We start from the raw sequence: 22,470 nt of genomic DNA, 5'->3' as shown, positions 1-22,470 counted from the left end.
GAAGTTTTTTTGTTCTGTTTTGTTTGGTGGTGGTGCTGGGGTTTGATCCCAAGGCTTTGAGCATGCTGGATAAGCACTTTACCACTAAGCTTCATTCCCAGCCCCAATTTTTTAAAAAATGTTTTCAAGTATAGTAGTAAACCTATGAATGGGTTTACATTCAGTGCTTCACTTGGGCAAATAAAATGTTAATTTAATTAATTTGTAAAGAAGGATAAAAGCCTGACTTTTCAGTTGTTGTTTTAAAAATGTCTCTTGGAGGTACTGCAGATATAAAGGAGGAATATAATCCCTGGCTATTATCTCCTCCCTTCCACAGAGTACCTTCCTGTCATAGGGTAACTCCTCTGCAATTGTCATATCTTCTCTTCTCGAGGGTCGCTGCTCTGTTCCCTCCTCTCCAGGTCAGGGGCATCGGGTTGGCGGCGTCATCGGGGCATGGAGTCACCTGGGTCTGCTCCTCAGCTTGTCCGTCAGGTTCGGGAGCATCTGTCCTGGCTTCTGGTTCTTTTCAGAACTTTTACCACGCTGAGCACTTGATCTCTGGAGCTTGAGATGTTTGGCTGTGGGTTAGACAGAAATTGACATCTTTATTGCAAGGAAACTGGAATGGGTAGACCAGCTCTCAAGTATGGAAGTGTGGCTGTCTCCCTGATGTATTCCATTCCTCTTTCTTAACTAATAAGTTAAAGTTGTATTTCTTCCAATCATGCTCCCGGGGACAGGCACAGGTAGTTTGTTTAAGCATTTCTTTTTCTTTATCTGCATATTCTTAATTCTTAAATGACATTTCTGAACATTATTAACTCTTTCATCACATCTACATCCATCCTAAGAAAGCCCTCTTTTGGGGACTTTTATGCCTCACAATGGGCTTGAAACATCCTGCTTAATAGATAAAGGTTATCATTTACTCTCTAATGGAATTGGTCATAGATGCCTACCAATTTTGTTGACAAGAAGTTCATTAGCTTTTAAGATAATTGGGTTTGCAGAGGTTTGAGAGTTTCAACTTTGCATGATACTTCATCCAAACCAATCAAATTTACATGAATACAGCATGTCAAGATACTAAACGGTAAACCCTAAATCATTTATCATAATGCTTTCACCAACAGTATTTATTCGTTGGTTGAAGAACTAAGATCTTTCTCTAGAAAGCTTATTTCAGCTTGAAAAAAGGAAATACTTGAAGTAGAGCTTGGGAGATAGAATTATTTTAAAATTTTTAAATAGCATAACTCTATCTTCTCCTAAGCAAAAAAGGAAGAACTGGTTTCTACTGATGAGAAAATGAATAATAATAATGATATCGTTGTTATTATTATTATTGTTTTTAACTTCTACACTTTCTGAACTTTATTTAGGGGAATCCTTTATTAGCTATATAACCTTATTGGCAGCAAGAAGTTTTTTTTGTTTGTTTGTTTTTTGCATGTGGCTTTTGGGTCATTGAAAAGGGCACAGGGAGAAAGCTACAAATTTAGAGTACAAAAGTACTTGATAAAAGACAGAAGTATTTTCTTTTTTCTTTATCTTTGTCTAAATTGTTATCTAAGATGGCTCCATCAAGGATCCCTACTTAACTGAGAAATGACATTCTCTTAGGGAGTGGAGCAGTAAGTTTTCATTATTGTCTTACTGACCCTGATTAGCACCAATAATGTCCTTTTGATTTTCTTCTCATTTTGTAGGATGAAAAGGAGCAGCTTATACAGTCCAAGAACTCAGTTGCCAGTCTTGTTGGAAGATCAAAAACCATTGTTCAGCTAAAGCCACGCAGTCCAGACCATGTGCTAAAAAGCACCATTTCTGTGAAGGCCATTTGTGACTATCGGCAGATTGAGGTGAGTAGGTGGAAAGGGTACCTCTGGGCCCCAGAGGGAAGGAGAGAAGGGAACTCTTCAGTTAGGATTTGGATTATAGGGAGAGATCAAGATATTGAAATGTTAAAATTAGAATTTAAATATGCTCAAATCTCTATCATTAAAAATATAAATAAAGACCTTAACTTACAATCTTGATCTGTTACCTCCCTTGGTGATTGGCAGCATCATCCATCTAGTTGCCAGAGAATTGATATAAGTGGACTTTGTGACTCCTGGGATTATTCCCATAGATAGCAGGATCACCAAATCAATACCTAGTTATAAATATCTCTTAAGTAATATCTTTCTGTCCTTTCTGCTCCTGAGTTTCTTTCACTTAGGTTGTCGTATCAGTCTCCTCATTGCATACATTACCTTTCTAGTCAAGATTGGGCCATATCCTTTACACTGTTCCTGGAAAATTTGTATTTGTCACAAAATATTGTTACTCTTTACCCTACCAGAATATGTGGAATATCAAGTATGTTTGTCTGCTTACCACTGTGTTATTTTATCTCAGCAGACAGTAAAGATTGGTTATACAAAAGAAAGAATGAAAGAGTAGGACTGTGTTTTTCTGTGTCTCAGTATTACTGTCTCTAAAATAGGGATAATACTGTTGATTACTTTTTTCTCAAGGGATAGATTGGATTCCACAGTGCTGAAATGTTTTCAGGAGTCTGGGTGGAATGATAGAAAGGGAAGGGAATGAAGTATCAAACCAAGCTGGGTGATTATTCATGTTCCATTAAATTTTACTTGAAGGACGTTAGGTACAGAGATTACTCTTGGGAGTCTTATAGTCTCCTTATAACTCTCCTATACTCTGTTACTTGACATATAACAGGCATTTGATAAACATTTTTTCCCCTTGATTTGTTTGTTGAGTTGTGGATTTATAAAATCAGGAGCCTAGTAAAAGCAGTTTTTAAGCAGATTTTTCTTCAGGATTTTATAGCCTTAGAATCAGATTCCAGGTAATAATAGGCCATTGGTTTCTCCATTAGCAATAACTTGTGTCTTTGACTCTCAGATCACTATTTGTAAGAATGATGAGTGTGTACTTGAAGACAATTCTCAGCGGACCAAATGGAAGGTGATCAGCCCCACCGGGAATGAGGCCATGGTGCCCTCAGTCTGCTTCCTCATCCCCCCACCCAATAAGGATGCCATTGAGATGGCCAGCAGGTAATTGTGCTGAGCTGTGTCTCAGTGCCACCACTTGGCTCTTTGACTTGGCTAAACTGATATAAGGATGAACTCACATTTGTGATCTTGAACAGAACAACCAAATTGTAAAGGTTTTTGTAGTGAAGACCTCCCGTTAGGAATATCAAGTTTCACACTGTAGCCACAGTAGATCTTCAGTAAATCCTTTTGCTTGGTTGAAGTATATGCAGTGATATTTCCTTTTAAAAGAATTTTTGGTTATAAACAACTTATTCTCAGAGGACTGATTTTTGTAATGACAGCTAATTTATGTCCTATTAAAGTAATATATGTATATTGTTTGGAAAGTTGGATTATACCATGTAGCTTATTATGATAAAAACTTGCTGGGTACAGTGGTTCACCCCTATAGTTCCAGCTACTTGGGAGACTGAAAAAGAGGATCACTTGAACTGAGGAGTTTGATTTTAAATTCTTTTGGCAGATTTTTCTGTGTTTTAACTCCAAATTTCTGAATAATGTGATTATTTTTCTCTGCTATTTCCTGATTTTTTTTCAACTTTGGAAATTTTTATTAACTTCTTTTTTTAAAAAATATTTTTATTAGTTATTGATGAATCTTTATTTATCTATTTGTATATGGTGCCAAGAATCAGACCCACTGCCTTACACATGTGAGGCAAGCACTCTACCACTGAGCCACAATCCCAACCCTCTATTAACTTCTTACTCTAAAAAATTAACACTCACATTCTATACACTTCCCCTTTCCTTGTCTTCCAAATGTAATTGTGAGCTATCGAGTACTCTAGCAGGTCATGGTGAAGCAGTTCTGCCTCACCTCTCTAAACTTATCCCGTCTTACTCCTTGCTTGTACTCACCTGTGGTCACTCTGCTCTTTTCTGTTTTTCAAACACAACATGCATATTCTTGCCTCTGGACTTTTGCACTTCTTGCTTCCTTCATATGTTTACATAATTCCCTCCCTTACTTCGTTTGGTTAATCTTATTGCCCTTGTCACTGCTGTCCCCATTATCATTTTATCTTTAGTGTTCTTCAGAACAGTTAATACTGTCTAGCAGATTATATATTTGTTATTGCCTCTCTCCAATTAGAGGTTTTTGTTTTGTTTACCTCTGTATCTTTAGCATCCAGGAACCATTTTTGACACAAAATAGGTACTCAGTAAATGGTTGTTGAATGAAAGAACAAATGAGTTGGTGAGTGTATGTATGTATGAATAAATTGTTTAATTTTCATATTGCTTTTTTGTTTCCTTGAGGAAGGTAATCATTATTTTTTTTTTAGTTTGTTTACTTGTCTCTTTGCATATTATGGTTTTATCGCCAAAGTCTTCCCTTTTATTGCCAAAGACTCTTTAATATGGCCAAACACCACAGGCCTTTTCATTTCTATTTTCTCTTGGAAACATCTCTTCTAGCTTATGTTCTCTTCCTTTCCCAGTTGGGATCTGTTCTATAGGCCTAATTCAGTACTGCCTCTGGCATTTCACTCCATCTTCACTTGGAGATTCACTTCACCTCTCTCTGTGTTGGACCACTGATTCCTAGACTCTAAGTCTTATTATCCTGGTTTACTGCCTATCTGAGTGGGGTACATTCTCCAGAAGCTAACTGAGAAAGACTGCAGGGGAGGTCAATTTTTTGAGTCCTCCCACATCTGAAATTGCCTTTCTTCTTCCTTCATAATTATTGGTCATATTTATATAATTTTTTGGAAATTATTTTCACTCTGAACTTTGAAAACATTGCCTTATTGGTTTTTTTGTTTGTTCATTATGCTTCAGGAATTCTGACTGAGATGTGCAGAGCCATTTTCATTTTTTATACCCCCCTCTTTTAAGGTTTATGTAACAATAAAATTCAGTAGTAAGCAGCAGAATTACTAGTTTTGACAAATGAATATAATCATGTATACTCTACCACCATTACTATTCAGAATAGTTTGATACCGCTATGTTTTGAATGAAATCTTTATTTCCTGGGAAAGCTTTGGACTTTTTGCTCTAATCTGTGGAAAACTGGTTGTGGTGGCATGCATTTATAATCCTCAGGAGGTAAGGCAGGAAGATCTTGAGTTTGAGTCAAGCCTGGGCAATATAACAAGACCCTATCTCAAAATAAAATAAAAACTGAAAAAAAAAAAGAAAAAAGAAAAAATTTGTTTCTAATCTATAGGTGGTGAGTCTTTTCGCATTCAGCAAACTAATGAACATAAACTGGAAACTCTTCTTTGAGATCTTGGGAATTTTTTTTTTCTTTAATTATTTTTTTCTCTATTGGTTTTGTTTTCTCTGTTCTTGCTTTCAAGAACTCCCATTTGGCCGGGTGCAATGGCACATGCCTATAATCCCAACAGCTCGGGAAGCTGAGACAGGAGGATCATGAGTTCAAAGCCAGCCTTAGTAACTTAGTGAGGCCCTAAGCAACTCAGTGAGACACTGTCTCTAAATAAAATACAAAAAAGGGCTGGGTATGTGGCTCAGTTGTTAACCACCCTGTGTCCAATCCCTGGTACCAAAAACAAAATAAAACAAAAATAATTCCCATTTTTCAGATATTGAACCTCCTGCGCTGATTCTCTAATGCTTTCTTGTTTTCAGTTTTTTTCCTTGTATTTTTACTTGTCTTTGAATATTTCCTTAATTTTACTGAAATTTTGGTGAGATTTTTGGAGAAAGGGAAGATAAAATAATGGATTTTATGTGTCTTATTTCTCTCATTTAACTGACGTGTTGGCTTCTTGTTTTCCATCCTATTGTCTTACATTTTTCTTCTCAAATTAATGAAATTCAAGGTAACTGTGTGTGTTTCTGTATCTGTTTGCAAGTCTTCTAGAAATTGAGATTGAATGCCAAAAAAAACCCAAAAAAACAAAAAAACTCAAGCCCTGCATTCTGCAGTTTGCTTTTATATGCCAGACTTCTGAAGTTGCTATTAATTTGAAATATTAGCCCTTCTGTAAATATGTAGAATATGGTAACTCAGTTTTTAAGCATTGATAGCATCATTTTTTAGCAATTCCAAATGGGGTTATTTGGTCTGTACTTTTCTCTATTAGTGCTCTCCCTGTTTATTTCTTCTCTTTAGCTTCTTGTAATCATGTTACATTCAGATAACATTTGTGAGATTGCTAAATAGTACTGTAAAAAATTCAAGCAGAAGATCTCAATATAGTTCTGAAGATTCCTGTCTCATACCTGATAGTGCACATCTGTAATCCCAGGTTACTCGGGATACTGCAATAGAAGGATTGCAAGTTCAAGGCCAATCTGGACGCTTTAGTGAGACTTTTTCTCAAAATAAAAATTTTTTAAAAGGCTGGGTATAGCTCAGTGGTTGAGAATTTTCCTAGCATGTGTAAGTCCCTGGGTTCTTTCCCAGTACTGAGGGAAAAAATAAAATAAAAAATTCCTATGTTGTCAGAACGTGCCACCTTTCTCTGCCTAATGTATAAGCTTAGCTCTTTTAAAGCAATCACATTTTTCTTTAGGAGGTCTCTAATGCAGAACTCATTTTTCAAAAGCTACAGTCTGGTTCTGTGTTGGTTCTAGGGTGGAACAATCTTATCAGAAGGTGATGGCCCTTTGGCACCAGCTACATGTTAACACCAAAAGCCTTATCTCCTGGAACTATCTGCGGAAGGACCTTGATCTTGTTCAGACCTGGAACCTAGAAAAGGTGATTGTGAATGTTACTACAGGCCACATCCTACTGCTAGCCTTTTTCCAAAGGAGTTTTTTTCATTGCTATGAGACTTCTCCCCAGATAAATGGAATAAAGTGGAATCAGAGATACTGTTTCATGTTAGTACCTAGCATCTTAGGAACTAGAATTAACAGCTTAAGTGGTTGGGGAATTCCTCATGAAAATAAGTAATACCTATAGCAAAGTGGTGAACTGACAAGAAATTATTGTTTTGTCCAGTGGGGCACAAGTGGTTCTTCTGGGGTACTGATAATGTTCTATTTCTTCTTCTGAATGCTGATTACATGGATGAATTCGGTTTGTGCAAATCTACCTGTTTATGATTTATGCGCTTTTTGTACATATGTTAGACTTTAATAAAAAGGGGGAAGAGAGAAAGTGTTATGTTCCCATTCTGTTGAAAGTTCTTTTGGCTACTTTTTTCTAGCTTCGATCCTTAGCACCAGGGGAGTGCCACCAGACTATGAAGAATCTCCAGGCTCACTATGAAGACTTTCTGCAGGACAGTCGTGACTCTGCACTCTTCTCAGTGGCTGATCGCTTACGGTTGGAAGAGGAAGTAGAGGCTTGTAAAACCCATTTTCAGCACCTGATGAAGTCCATGGAAAATGGTGTGTATGCTAGGAAGAGGGAAGAATGGTGGTATGAGAGCCTGAAGGATGCTGCTGGACTCTTTGTATTAACTAGAGAGTAATACCACCTTTAGACAGAGAACATCTCATGGAGATGAATTTTCGAAATCAAATCATGAGAGCTGATGTTTTAGTTGTTACTGCTAACCAGCCTCTCACATTTGGGTCCTCAAAGGTCAGTATGTAATGCATGGATGGACTTCAGGATCAGGCTGACCTTGTTTTAGGGGAACATGCTGGCAAATTCCTGCCATTGCAGTTACTTGGGAGACTGAGGAAGAAGGATTGCAAGTTCAAGGCTTACCTGAGCAATATAGCAAGACCCTATATCAAAATAAAATTAGAAAGAGTTGTGAGGGTGTAACTCCATGGTAGAGCATTTACCTAGCATGTGTGTAGCCCTAGATTCAATCCCTGGTACTGTCAAAATTAAATAAATAATGGGATGTCTGGTCTATTGGAGCCAATGGTGTCCTCAGGTTTGTTGATCTCTGATGTGGAACTCAGTGGTCTTCTATGCTGGTGCATTCACAGAGGACAAAGAGGAGACTGCAGCCAAGATATACATTTCAGAGCTGAAGAATATTCGGTTACGCCTGGAGGAGTGTGAACAGAGGTTGGTCAAACAAATTCAGTCTCCAGCCAGCTCTAGAACTGACAGAGATGCCCGGCAGGACATTGCATTAAGGATTGCAGAGCAGGAGGTAAACCTGGGGAGACAGGTGGGCACTGGGGCAAAGTAAATACTTTCCTAATGAATTGGGTGGCAAGAGTATGGATCCTAATAAATAAGGCCATGGATTCATGACAGGTCTACTCAGGAATTCTTCCCTATAGCCTTTTTCCTGTGAAGAAGCAGAATTTTGGCCTCAAATGTTATTGTTGACTTGATTAGTTTCATGTACAGACTTGAGAATGCGAATGGACTGGTAAATTGTTCTAAGAATTACATGTGGGCTACATGCCATACTTTTTAATTGCTCGGTAGAGATGCTGCTCTCTCTTCTATCCCATATGTGCCTATGTTTCTTTCTATGGCATGGTTACCTTTAATCATAGGAGTCAGTAAATATAAGGAAAGATTCAGATTCTAGTGTGGCCTCTGATGCCCCCTCTCTCTGTGACTTTGATCAAGTTAACTCTAATCCTTCCTTTCCTTTCTTATAAAATGGAAATAATATATGCCTAACAGTTTTTGGAAAGTTGAGTAGTAAGTGCATATAATGAGCTTCCTAGGAAAGTAAAACGATATAAAATATAGGGTAGTATTCTTGAAATAAAACAGCAAATATTAATTGCTTTAAGTCTTCTGAGTATGCAAAGAAAAATAAGTTCAGGTCCTTGTTTTGGCTTATAGTTAGTTAAAGAAGGAAAGGTTAGAGTCACAATTATCGACTTCAGAGTAAGAGATGTCATAAGATATAACTAGTGCATTTCTCAATTTTCTAGCTAACATTTCTGTAGGAATTTAGAGAATTACTAGAATATTTCTACTTGGCATGGTATGAGAGAGCTCTGTGAAAACTATTGAACTTGATCTGGATCAAATGACAGGAAATGACTAATGAGGAGTGGTTTTTCTTACTTTTCTCAGTTATTCCTAACCTTGAAGAGGAGGATGAGAGGGTTGTATGATTTTTCACAGACTGAGAAAGATATAATGTGTCTATATGAGACATATCATATAAGCTTATAATTCTCATGTGGAAGCTTTTTACTTTTCTGTGGAGTCATCCCAAATCTGTTTCTGAAAATGCTGAGAAATAAAGATCAATATTGAGCTCTATTTCTAATAGACCTGGATTTTTTAAAAAGCTTTTAATTTTGAATTTTAGATATACAGAAAAGTTTTATTCTCATATAACCTTCAAGTAGATTCCCTAAATGTTAACATTTTTTTCTTCATTTGCTTTGCCATTTTCTTCTGCACATGTATACATAATAATATTCTTTTCTTCTTCTTCTTCTTTTCAATCTTGAGAGTAAGTTCTAGACATGTTGTTACTTTACCCCTGATACTTGAGTGTGCATTCCCAAAACACAAGGACAGTTTCTTATATAACCATGCAACAATGATTAGGATATGAACATTAACATAATACTGTTTTACAACAACCTCAATCAAATTTCAAGTGACCCTATAAAGCTCTTTAATCCCCATGTTTTCCCCTCTCCCAAAAAGAGTATTTTTGGTCCAAGATTTAATTCAGGATCACACTTGAATTTAGTTGCTCTCTTTAGATTTCTTGAAAAAGGTTTTCATCACCTTTCCATAACCTTAAAGTTTTTAAAGAGTGCAAACCATTTATTCTGTAGAATAAATGTAGACTATTTGTCCTTCCATTGTGTTTATCTGAGGACTTCTCATGATTAGGCTTAGGTTATAAATTTTTTTGCAGGAATGCCACAGAAGTGATATTGTGTTCATGGTGAGTTGGTGTATCAAATCATGAGGCCTGCGATGTGTATCCTTCGCATTAGTGGTGCTGTTACCTTTGATTTCTTGTTAGTATTTTCTCCTTGGTAATTACTAAGTTTCTTATGGGGAGATACTTTGAAGATGTGTGCATATTCTGTTTTCATTCAAACCTTAACCAATTAGTTTTAGCATCAATTGGTGAGTCTTGACCAAATCAATTCTTAGTATCACAGTTGCCAAAAGCTGATTTTCTATTTCTGTCATTCCTTCTACATTAAAGAACTTTCCTTTCTTTTGGAAGGAAAGAACTTTCTCCTTCTTCCCTCCTTTCATTATTTATTAAGGTCAGTCAGTACTCATGGATTCTTATTAAGTGGTGTGTAATTTGTTACTATCACTTTTTTTTTTTTTTTTTTTTCATACTGGGGATTGAACCCAGGGGGACTTTACTGCTGAGATATATCCCCAGTCCTTTTTTTTTTTTTTTATTTGAGATGGGGTCTTGCTAAGTTGCTGGAAGCTGGTCTCAAACTTGTGATTCTTCTGCTTCAGCCTCCTGAGTTGCTGGAATTTTTTCCTCAGCTGGGAAACTTACAGGCATGTGCCACCCACCCAGCCTGCTTTCATTTCTTTTGATGTTCAAATTTTAGCAAATTTAGTCAATGGGAACCGCTTCAAGCTGACTCCTATGGCCTTTTAACATGCACCCTTCATTCTTTGAGCATTTTCATTTTGAACAAACAAGATATTCCTGGTTCTTCTTGACTTTGCCATACCCATCCCAGGAATCAGCTCTTTCTCCAAGGAGTTCTGCTGCTTTTGGGTAGAAACAAGGGGGTTGCTAAATGTACCCATAGTTGTGTCATTGCTTATACATCTACTCAGACGACTGAACTAGAAATCATACATTCCAATACATATATGCATTTGCATATACAAATATGTTATATATTTTTATGTACATATATAAGAAAGCATATGTAAATCAATATATTTATTAATCTGTGTCATACACACACATGCACACACAAGCATGGATTTGTATGTATCTGTCTTCATCTAGTTCTACACCAATAGCACATTACTTATTTTAATCTCCTTCCAAATGTGTAACTCCCTTCTCCAAGACTGAAAAACTTGCTTCATATTACCCATAAAGTACTTATCGCTCAGTCCTAGCATTTACATATAATAGTTTCAGTATTGCTAACTCATACTACCTATTAAACCTATTAAACTGGAGTTCAACATTTATTTATAGTTCTTTTTCTGTCTAGCCTGAGGTATATCTACGGTCCAGATACTGTGTTCAGAAAGACCTTGTACATGTTCTTGCCTCATCTCCTTCTTCCATGTTTTTTATCTGAAAAAGAGTTAGACTTATTTCTGTTTGTGTCTCATTTTAGGATCTCTCTACCTGCCCCATCCGTCCTTATTTTTTTTTTTTTTATAAGAATATAAAAACAACTGTTTCACAGTTAATTCAACCCTTCTATGTATGGGCATCTTGGTGATTTCTAATTTTTGCTATTAAAATAAGGACTTATTTCTGATTTCTTTGTTCAATTCTCTCTCCATCTTTGTTGTATGTCATGTTCCTGACAGCACACCCAGGAGGATTTGCAGCAACTGAGATCTGATTTGGATACTCTTTCTATGAAATGCAACAGCTTTCTCCACCAGTCTCCATCTGGTTCAAGTGTCCCAACTCTGCGTTCTGAACTGAATCTGCTGGTGGAGAAGATGGACCGTGTCCATAGTCTCTCTACTGTCTATTTGAATAAGTGAGTGAAATAAGGTTATAACTTGAAAGGGCAATGGTTTCCGTTGGTATAAGATGGAAGAGGGCCTAGAGTGTTTCATGAATAACCCAGAAAGACTGTACATCTTAAAGAGTGTATATTTATGATGAGAAGTCTTGGCTTTAATTCCTAGTAATGCAGAGTGAATTCACTTGGACTGCAGGAAACAAATGCCAGTGATATGGACGAGAAGTTAATTTGTAGTGTTAGGACTGTTCTGTACCTCATTTCTATTTGATTAAATACTTCTGAAATTAACACAGACTTTAAGAGAAGGGGAGAAATACCAAAGAATTTTTTAAAAACCTTTCAGCTTAACTAGATATTGTGTTTGAAAGTCTTTTCCCTAATCTTCCATCTCTACCCATGACTTTGAGGAGTGACAGATCTTAGATGCTTTGATGTCAAGTGGGTTTCTGGCTTCATGTCTTCTCTTCATGAGTCTTCCACTTGTGTCCATGTCCCAGTGCAACTTAGAACTTTATTTTGAATTGGCTTAAATTGGCACCTTACATAGTTTCTTGTTTTTTGCAAAACTTTATCTAATAATGGTGAAATTGATTTGTGTAGTTATGTTTTGTGAACCTGTCTAGCCCTTGAGGTATGTAATTCAGGTCTTAAAATTCATGGACTAATGAAGGAAAGTGATTTTTTTTTTCCCACCACAGATTAAAGACAATCGATGTTATAGTGCGTAGCATACAGGATGCTGAACTCCTGGTCAAAGGTTATGAAATCAAGCTGAGTCAAGAAGAAGCAGTGCCAGCAGATCTCGTAGCTCTGGAGTCCCATCGGTCTACATTACGGGTCGGTTACTCTAGTTTCTTGGGAGGTTGATTTAACATATCCATTGCTTTGTGTTAGAGCAAAATGCAGTTTTGAATGGCATGACACTGATTTAAGTTTGCATTTGAACTAGGCAGAATAGCACATTTAATATATTTTAATAGGTATTAAAAAAAAAAGGACTAAAAAATATGTCTAGCTAGAAGGGATAGAGGAAAGACCATGCCTTTCAATTTATTTTTTCCCTTTTTCTCCCAGTAAATTAATGGTTTAATTGAATACAACCAATTGTTACGATATAAGCACTTAACTGTTACCTCATTTGATTCTCACAAGCCACTCTGGAAAGAATTTGTATCTCTATACAGATGAGAAAACCAAGACACAGACTGCTAAATGATTTACCTTGCTTTCATAGCTTTTAAGTAGTAAAGACAGGTTTCAATCAAAAGTTCTTTGCACATTTCTCCATGTGGTATGCCTGTCTCTGGCCTCCCAGGGTACATTAGGAAAGCTGAGACAATGACCTGTGTAGGCATTTCTGGCCCAACACTCTAGAGTCTAGTTTCTGAGTGACTCATATACTCCTGAGTCCATTGTAGACAATGTCCTTGTTTCCTGCTTGGTCTGAATCTTTTTTTTTTTTGGCATGGAAAATATCTAGCCTATTTCTGTGCATATATTTTGATAGCACTGGCTTAATGACGTGAAGGACAAAAATTCAGTGTTCTCAGTCTTGGATGAAGAAATCACCAAGGCCAAGGTAGTGGCAGAGCAGCTGAGTCGTCTGACACCAGAGCGAAACCTGGATTTGGAGCGCTATCAGGAGAAAGGCTCCCAGCTACAGGAACGTTGGCACCGTGTCATTGTCCAGTTAGAGACCCGGTAAGTGGCAGCCCATCTTTTTCTTCTTAGGTCAGGGTCTAGAGCTTACACAGAAATAGTTGTATCTGTACATTGATTTGTACAGGCAGGAATTGATAGGGAGGTGTAGAAATTTAAAAACTTTAATTCTAAACAAGGTAATTGACAGAAAATGGGGCCCATCAACCCCAAGGCAGACTTGAGGCTTGCTTTTGGGTTAGTAATGATGCTATTCGTAGTGCCTCTTTTATGCTCCAGGTCTTATATCTTGTTAAGCCATTGATAACAGTGGATCTTTTTATAGTATAGACTTGAAAGGGTCCTGATTGATCTTTTTTGAAGGGAAGAACATGGGCTCTGGATCTTGTGTTACTAGTTTTGAATCCAAATATGAGCCATTTTTCATAGTGGAGCTTTGCAGAATATTTTACTTCCATCATAATTGCCAATTGAGTGGTTTTTATTTCTGTTATGTAGTCCTGCTTATGATTACAGATATGAACTGGTAAGTCAGAACACTGTCAGTCTGAGGCTAAACTGGTGTTGTAGTCAGCTTTTTCATTGCTGTGACTAAAAGATCTGACCAGAAAATTTTAAAGGAGGAAAAGTTTGAGGGCTCACAGTTTCAGAGGTCTTAGTCCATAGAAGGCTGGCTCACATTCCTTGGATCTTGTACTAAGGCTGAACATCATGGTGGGAGAGTGCGGCAGAGAAAAGCAGCTCGCATGGTGATTGGGAAGCAGAGAAAGAGGTCTATACTTGCCAGATACAAATAAATAACCCAAAGCCATGCCTCAATTCCTGCCTCTTCCAGCTATATTCCACCTCTTCAATTATTGCTCAGTTAATCCCTATCAGGGGATTCAATCTCTAATTGGGTTAAGGCTCTCATAACCCAACCATATCTTCTCTGAATCTTCTCTCATTGTCTTGCATATGAACTTTTGGGGGACACCACATCTAAACCCTAACAGCTGGGTAGGGGAATATGTGGGTAGAGGAGTTTAGCAACTTCAGTAGGATCGGATTGATTCTCTCAAATTACTGTCTATCCCAAGGCTGATTAGACTCAGAAGTGAATAGTGACTACTGTTTTTCACTTTTCTTCACTTTCTGCCCAGTAAATTATAGTGATTCATAAATCATAGCCATGGTATTCTTTTTTTTTTTAAATAGCCATGGTATTCTTGACAGATACTGTGTCATGAAGGTATAGAAATATACATCCAGTTATTGACTTTTTATACAATCTAGGTAAAAAGTTTAACAGTGTTTATCATGGGGTGCCAGGCCACAAGGAAGTTTCAAGGGCAAGTAGGAAAAAAATTGACTTCCACTCACCTTTAAGTCACTGGGTACATGCATAGGTATTACACAGCCTTGCATCATTTATTCCCATAAATGAAGTTGCATCCTCTATGATCAAGCCCAACTATCAACCTGAGTAAAGAAGGAAATTGCCTTATATACTCTATTGTCATTTATCTTAAAGTGTTTGATCGCAGTTTCCATTTGTTCCTCCAGCCAATCTGAGCTAGAAAGTATCCAGGAAGTTCTAGGAGATTACAGAGCATGCCATGGAACTCTTATCAAATGGATCGAGAAAACCACTGCCCAGCAGGAAATGATGAAGCCAGGCCAGGCGGAAGATAGCAGAATGCTGTCGGAGCAGCTCAGCCAGCAAACAGTGCGTGTGGTCATAGCGTGGAAGTTGTTGGGGGAAAGTTAGTTCATCATAACAGAAGATGATTTCCTAGCAATTGAAGTTCCCTTCAAAGGGAAAGACATTCTTAAACCCCTATTCTCAGGGAGAGGTTCAACTAGATGGTCTCAAGGTACTGGTTTTAGGCCAGTGTAACCTGTTGAATACCTTCAATCCTAAATTTCTGTGACGGTATGTTGAGCTCATGAGGTGGACAGATTAAATAATTCCATTCTGTTTCTTGATAATACATTTTATTTTACCTGGGATGAGGGTTGAAAACCCTAGGAAACCTGTGATTGGAAAAAAATAATTTCATTTAAAACATTTTTTGGTTGTTTTGTTTTGTGGTATTTTGTTTTGCATTTTGGTGAAGAGGAAAAGGTCTAGAGTTACCTTGCTGAATTTCACTCCTGGCTCACCAACCCGTTAGCTAGGAAAACTTGAATAAATTACTCACCTCTCAGTACTCTACTTCTTTATCCATAAAATGGATGTGGTTCATTATCAATTTAACCTACTTTATAAAGTTCTGGTTAAGATTAAGTGAAGTGATACTTGTAAAATACTAAGAACAGTGGTTCTCAAAGTGTGGACCCCATACTAGCAGTATCCGCATCCACCTAGGAACATGTTAGAAATGCAAATTCTTGGGTCCAACCCCAGACCTACTGAATCAGAAACTTTGGGGGTAAGCCCCAAAGTCTGTGTTTTAACCAACCTTGTTAATGATTCTGTTATAGTTCAGGTTTGAAAACCACTGTCTTAGAACACAGTAAATGCTCAGTTGTTCCAGTGATGATAATGATAATGATAATGTGATATTTTGGTTCCTAGGAGCTGTTTGCAGAAATTGAGAGAAATCAAACAAAACTGGACCAATGTCAAAAATTTTCCCAGCAATACTCCACTATTGTAAAGGTAATTGTGCCACATCCCCAAAGGAAAATAAGTCATCTCCATGAAAATCCATATCATCACTGTAGGTTCTGTTTTCATGTAAATTAAGTAGGGCTCTTCTGCTAGAGACTGGTCCTACCTTCAGTGAATGTATATGTACTTCCTGTGGCCCCTTGTGCGAGGATGCTCAGAGCAGGACCAGATTTTGGCTGTTGTTTGAAGAGTCTCCATTTGGATGGCCACAAGCCTCTTAAACTTATGACAAAAACAGAGTGTTTGAGTTTTTTCTCAAATATGCTTCTCACTTGTCTTGCCTAGCTCAAGAAATAGTGTCTCTATTTTTCCTGGTTTTTGAGGCAAAAACCCCAAGAGTCATCCTTAACCCTTCTTTTTCTTCAGTCTTTTTGCTCAGTCTGTGAACAGGATCTCTGCTGGTTTTCTCCTCCAAATATGTCCTGAATCTGACTACCTTTCATTTTATCCTGTCTTTCCCTATTTCACACAGAAGCAAATACTTCCTTAGAACACTGTAGCACTCTGAGCCAGTCTCTTGCGTCTGCTCCTGCCCTCACAAGCTGTTTTCCCACACAGGAGTTGGACTCATCATTTTAGAACATATTGCATGTCACTGAATATCAGATACCATAGATTATAAATTACACCCTAATTTTAGGAATATCAAAATAAAGAGAAACTGCCATTTTACGGCATGCCATTTTTTTTGTATAGGGGATCAAGTTTTATTTTTTTAGTACTGGGGATCGAACACTGGGGTGCCTACCCACTGAGCCCACATCCCCAACACCCACCCACCCCCCTTTTTTTTCAGAGCTAAGGATTGAACTCAGTGCCTTGTGTGTACTAGGCAAGCACTTTGCCACTGGGCTAAATCCCCAACCTCCTCAGTTCTTTTTATTTAATTTTTAATTTTGATATAGGTTATCCCTAAGTTGTTTAGGACCTCAGCTACCTGAGTCACTGGGATTATAGCCATGCACCACCTCACCTAGCTATATTTAAATTTTAGAGAAACTAAAATGGGGGGTGATGTATACCTTAGAATAGATGAAATATGGTATATCAAGTCATGTCACTCCTTAAAATTGTCTGATGTCTTTATATCATATTCATTATAAAATTCTAAAATTGTAAGGCCATAATCTGGCCCTTCCCTATTTCTCTGACATCATTATTAAAAGAGAAACAATTTTTTAAGATTATTATATATTTACTTGTTTATTATGTGTCTTCCCACTAGGTTGTAAGTTCTTTGGGAAGAAGGTTTTTTTTCTGGACAAGGTCTTAAACTTAAAGTACATTCATTAAATGGCAACAATTGCATTTATTATTATTATGACTATTTAATTACTATAACTATTTTTACAGGGTCCTTAAGGAACTCATTTCATATTTTTTTTCTGCATAAGTTTTTCTAAGTAGATAACAGGAGCAGGACTTTCTGGGCGTAGAAACTCCATAGCCAAAAGGGAAGAATTATCTGAGGAAATAGCAAGTATTCTGGTATAGCTAGAAAACATGGTACATGTGAGCTTAGGTGTAGTTCATTGGTAGAGTGCTCTGGGTTCAATCCTAATACCAGGGGAAGGAGGGGAAAAAGAAATAAAAGACATGGTACATGAAAACCAGTGACCATGGAAGACGAGTGGAGAGGTTGTGATCACCTATGAGAGACCTTGTTCAGCTCTTTTGACTTCATTTTCTATTCTTGTTCTTCAAAATGTTGTCTTTGACCCAGTAGTCTCAGCATTACCTGGGAGATTGTCAGAAGCAGACTCCCAGACCTACTGAATGAGATTCTGCATTTTAATGAGGTCCTTGTATGGTTGGTATGCATGTTGTTGCTTGCGAAACTTCTGCTATAGGTCATTGAAAGCTGTAAATCAGAGGAACGGTATGGTCACTTTCTGTGTTAGAAAAGGTATTCTGGTGGCAGGAAAAAAAAAATTGGAGGTGAACAATGTAAGAGAGTACTGCCCCCATCCATGTGAGAGATGAAGAGAGCCTGAACTAGGGCAGCACTTTCAGGGCTGCAGAGGAAACGGAATAGCATGGTCAAACAAGAAAAGCACGAATTTGGGATTAGAAGACAGTAATTCTAATCTGATCAGTTATTCACCCACTGAGTTAATTAGAGAATTCACTTCCCCTCTTTGGGCTTTAACACCCCATGAATGAGATGAAATGGTTGCTCATCAAACCACAGATTACAAACTCAGAATTTGGCAAGGTATGGCCCATGGGCTAAATCTAGCCCCACACCAATTTTTATGTAGCCTATGAGAAATGGTTGGGGGGAAAAAATCAAAAGAATTAAAATATATCATTACACATTAAAATTATATACACTTCAGTTTTCAATGTCTGTAAGTAAAGTTTTATTGTGACATAGCCATGTTCTTTCATTTACATAGTCTGTGGCTGCATTCATATGACAGTGGCAGTTGAGGAGCTGTAACAGATTGTATGGTCCAGTGTTTTCTGTCTGGCCCTTTATAGGAAAAGTTTGCTAACATCTAGTCACCAGAACATCTTCCAGCAGTAAAAGGCTGTGATTCTCTTCTATGATGTGTGTGAGCTAAGTACATGTAGTAAAATGTGTTCCTCTCTCAGGACTATGAATTGCAACTGATGACTTACAAAGCCTTTGTGGAATCACAGCAGAAATCTCCTGGCAAGCGCCGTCGCATGCTTTCCTCTTCAGATGCCATCACACAAGAGGTGAATGGGTGGGGCAAGGAAATACAACACTGTCTTCCATTAAGAAAAGATGCATTTGTATAGGCCTTGAAGTTTGATTTAGGATTTGCCTTTCTATTGAGCATGCAACTCAATGAAAACTTCCCCTTATTTTCAAAAATTGAAATTTGTTTTTCCGGCAAATAATTTATTTAAATTGTTTTTTTGAACTGCAGTTTATGGACTTGAGGACTCGGTACACAGCATTGGTGACCTTAACAACTCAGCATGTGAAATACATCAGTGATGCACTCCGGCGGTTGGAGGAGGAGGAGGTGAGAATAGTTGGGTCCTTAATAATCTTTAAAGAAAAATTAAATATCCTGTCCTTCAGATGAGGATATACCTCAGTGATAGAGCACGTGCGTAGTTTGTGAAAATCCCCAGGTTCGATCCCTGACACTGAAAAAAAAAAAAAATTGCTCTGCACTATCTGTCAATCAGAATTCAAAGCACATGTACAATCAATGTTCATTATTTGCAGTAGTCATGTTAACAAATACTGAACCGTTGCTCCTAGGAAAAATAAAGGGTTAGGTTCACGTTAGCCTCTGTTCATTTTTTTGTCAAAAATCAGTACTTAGCCTTGTTTTATGTGTTTTTTATTTTAATTGTTTATTTGATACATATTGTCAATTCACTAACTTTGAATTCATGGCCAATAGCACTCTTACTCCATCTGAATAAAGCTTATCAAAAATATATTTGCTCTATAAGATGTATCAAGAACCTTCTTGTGCTTAGGAACACTAGAAGGTGCTTTAGCACTACCTTATAGCCATTTTTAATAGTGAAATCACTAACAACAAAAAAGTGAAAAACTGGGCACTAAATAGACTGTGAAAAGTTCATTGGTTTACGGTATGGCAGCTGAAGCAAGGCCGTGTGTTGCCTTATTCTCCCTCAGCTGATAACATGTGCCATCTTTTTTGTATTGTTGGGAATAACCATGAAATCACTGTAAGTACTATATTGATTTTAGAGTTAATTGAATTTCAGTGAGTTAGATAAATAAACAAATAATCTGTGAATAATGATGACAGACTGTATTATATCCAGCATCCCCATCTCTAAATATCTTTATGATAGAAGGGTGTGAATAAAGATGTTCAATAAAGTATAATTTGTTAAAGGAAAATGTTAGGGACATCTACATTTTGTACAACAGAATACTATGATTGTTAAAAATAATAAAATAGATATAAATGATTGACATTGAAAGATATTTGTATTACTCTGTTATGCTGTGTTTAACTAATTTCAGTAAAAACCAACAGTACAGCAAAGATACAATATGGCATAGAACAAATTTAGAAATATATGTAGCAAACTTCTTGGGAAATAGAAGTATCTGTATTAGTTGGGCATAGTAGCACATGCCTATAATTCTAGTGACTTGAGAGGCAGTAGGATCATAAGTTGGGGGCCAACCTCAGCAATGTAATAAGACCCTTAGCAACTTAGACCCCATCTTAAAATAAAAAATAAAAAGGATTGGTGATATAACTTAGTGGTAAAGTATCCCTGGGTTAAATTCCTAGTACCACCAAAAACCAAAAAGTGTCTATTATGAATCTTAGATTTGGTTGAATTTGTTATAATAAGTATGTAGTCTTTTTGTAAGTACAAAAATTTATGTCTTTGCAAAATAAATCTCTAAACACTTAACCACTTGTAGAAATGCTGTTAAAAACATTAACCATACGTTCTTTTCCTGTGTAAATTAAAAAAGCTCCCTTTATTTCAGTACCTACCTCATATAATCTCTGTGGAATTTAATCTCCTCACCTATAAATCTTAGAACTATGAAAATGTGCAAGATGCTATATGTAAGGGACAATAACTTCTCTGTTTTAGGAAATCTGAAATCTTCCAGTCTAAGGAGACATTGACCATAGTAATGATTTCTGTTTCCTGTTCTAGAAAGTGGTAGAAGAGGAAAAACAGGAACATGTGGAGAAAATTAAAGATCTTTTGGGCTGGGTTTCTGCCCTGGCAAGGAATACACAAGCAAAAATTACCTCATCCCACACCAAAGAATCAACAGACATTGAAAAAGCTATTTTAGAACAGGAGGTGAGTGGAAGGTCCATCTCTCCTTGCCCAGGTGGAATAATATGCAGTAATGCATAGGAGGAATAATAGGTCACATATGGGCCTTCACAGAAGCAATTGCTACCTGAGGTAGTATTAACTTCCAGGACTTAAAGAAATGTAAGAATTCAAATTATTTCTGGTAATATTACCTTACTTAAGCTGTATCTTTTTCCTAGGATTTAAAAAGTTATTTCAAATAATGTTTGACTTTTTAACTCTGGAATTTTGAAGATTTTCTCTATTTCTGCTGTATAGGTTCTGGCGGAAGAGCTGACAACCAAGAAAGAACAGGTTTCTGAGACCATTAAAACCTCACAGATCTTCTTGGCCAAGCATGGTCATAAGTGAGTATTAAGTGGGAGACTGACCCATCTGGGGAATCTGCTGTCCCTGGCTGAATCTTAGGGTCAAGGTGAGAATCCAGGCTGGAGAACTCAAAGCAGCAGGAGCCAGATTGTGAAGAGCCTTCAGAGGAAGATTTTACCTTTTATCTTGTCACCTCTGGGGAGAAGTGTAAAACATGATTCAGTTTGTTTTGGGTTGCTAAAATAGTTATGTAAAGAAAGGATTGATGTGGTGCAAGAAGAGATGAGAGACTAGTTCAGAGGCTGCCCTGATTAAGAGGGCAAGAAACGATCAAGGCTAAAGAGACAAAGGTTCTAGAGATATTAAGGATGATGAATTTACAAATTTGATGACACATGAAAATTGTCAGCTCTAACTCCTAGGCTTCTGGCTTAGGATACGGGATGCATGATAATGCTAGTAACCAAAATAGGGAACAAGGAAAAGAAGTGGGTTGAAGGAGAAGAGGGATGCTCTAGTTTTAGACATCGTGAATGTGAAAAACGTGTGATACATCAAAGTGGAAATACTTATTTTGTATTAGGATGTGTTAACCACATCAGTCCTTGCCTTACATAGTTGCACCAAAGGAAGCCAATGGCCAGCTGCATGTATAAGTTGAGAATTAATGACAGAAGTCTAGAGTGACAGAGTTTTAAGTCATCAATGTAGTATAAACATAGGGTAGGTCATCCTCAAAGGGATAACAGGGCTTTGCAGCCTATAAAGGAAACCTTAGAGAAAGAAAAAGAAAACCTTGGTGAATGATACCTCCAAGCATAAGAAAAGAAGCAGTCAGAAATCAAGATTGAGAATTACCTATTATATTTGACAATTTTGAAAGTTTTAGTGATTCTGGTGAAAACTTGGGGATCAATGTCAGATTTAGTATGACAAGAAGCAAATGAGATAAGGAACTTTGTTAGTGGTAAATTTAGACTATTCTTTCAAAGCTTTGCCATATGAAAGAGAAGAGTTAATTCAGAAAATAGGATTGGAATATACAATCAAGAAAGTTTTGTTTTCTTGACCAATAGGAAATACATTACTCATAGACTGAGTCTCATAGACACAAGGGAGGAGATAATAGGAGATTAGTCCCAGAGGATATGGGAGAGGTTGAAATTCATCAATGGATAGAAAGTACAATCTTAATCAAGAGAAGATACCATTTTTGTTTGTTTTGTTTTGTTTTGAGGTAGGAGGGATAGGAGATTAATAAAGGTAATTTTGTCAGGGGTGATACCAGATGTATTATCCATTGGGGGGTGTGTGTGTGTGTGTGTGTGTATTTTTTTAATAGGTAGAGAGGTTTGATGAAAATAGGGTAGTGCCAAGGCAGAAGGAAGTGGACATCAACTAGGAACATTCAAAAATATTGTCAGAAAGTATTGAGGA

General features: G+C 37.1%; 1 protein-coding gene across 15 annotated transcripts in view; it reads left to right on the top strand.

Moving 5' to 3' along the window:
- Positions 1–22,470, top strand: part of Macf1 (microtubule actin crosslinking factor 1) — a 336,255-nt gene that overhangs the window by 180,153 nt on the left and 133,632 nt on the right. For all 15 annotated transcript variants that reach the window (XM_047537702.1, XM_047537610.1, XM_047537575.1 and 12 more), the window contains 14 exons: positions 1,695–1,847; positions 2,902–3,056; positions 6,615–6,741; positions 7,196–7,379; positions 7,935–8,104; positions 11,425–11,603; positions 12,290–12,428; positions 13,099–13,292; positions 14,796–14,958; positions 15,811–15,894; positions 18,505–18,612; positions 18,807–18,905; positions 20,554–20,706; positions 20,983–21,071. In XM_047537702.1, the coding sequence (XP_047393658.1) occupies positions 1,695–1,847; positions 2,902–3,056; positions 6,615–6,741; positions 7,196–7,379; positions 7,935–8,104; positions 11,425–11,603; positions 12,290–12,428; positions 13,099–13,292; positions 14,796–14,958; positions 15,811–15,894; positions 18,505–18,612; positions 18,807–18,905; positions 20,554–20,706; positions 20,983–21,071 (1,997 nt within the window). The remainder of the gene's footprint in view (positions 1–1,694; positions 1,848–2,901; positions 3,057–6,614; positions 6,742–7,195; positions 7,380–7,934; positions 8,105–11,424; positions 11,604–12,289; positions 12,429–13,098; positions 13,293–14,795; positions 14,959–15,810; positions 15,895–18,504; positions 18,613–18,806; positions 18,906–20,553; positions 20,707–20,982; positions 21,072–22,470) is intronic.

This window comes from Sciurus carolinensis, chromosome 1 (assembly GCF_902686445.1).
Source record: "Sciurus carolinensis chromosome 1, mSciCar1.2, whole genome shotgun sequence".
NCBI classification, from domain to species: domain Eukaryota; kingdom Metazoa; phylum Chordata; class Mammalia; order Rodentia; family Sciuridae; genus Sciurus; species Sciurus carolinensis.
This window is presented reverse-complemented; position numbering and strand designations above follow the sequence as displayed.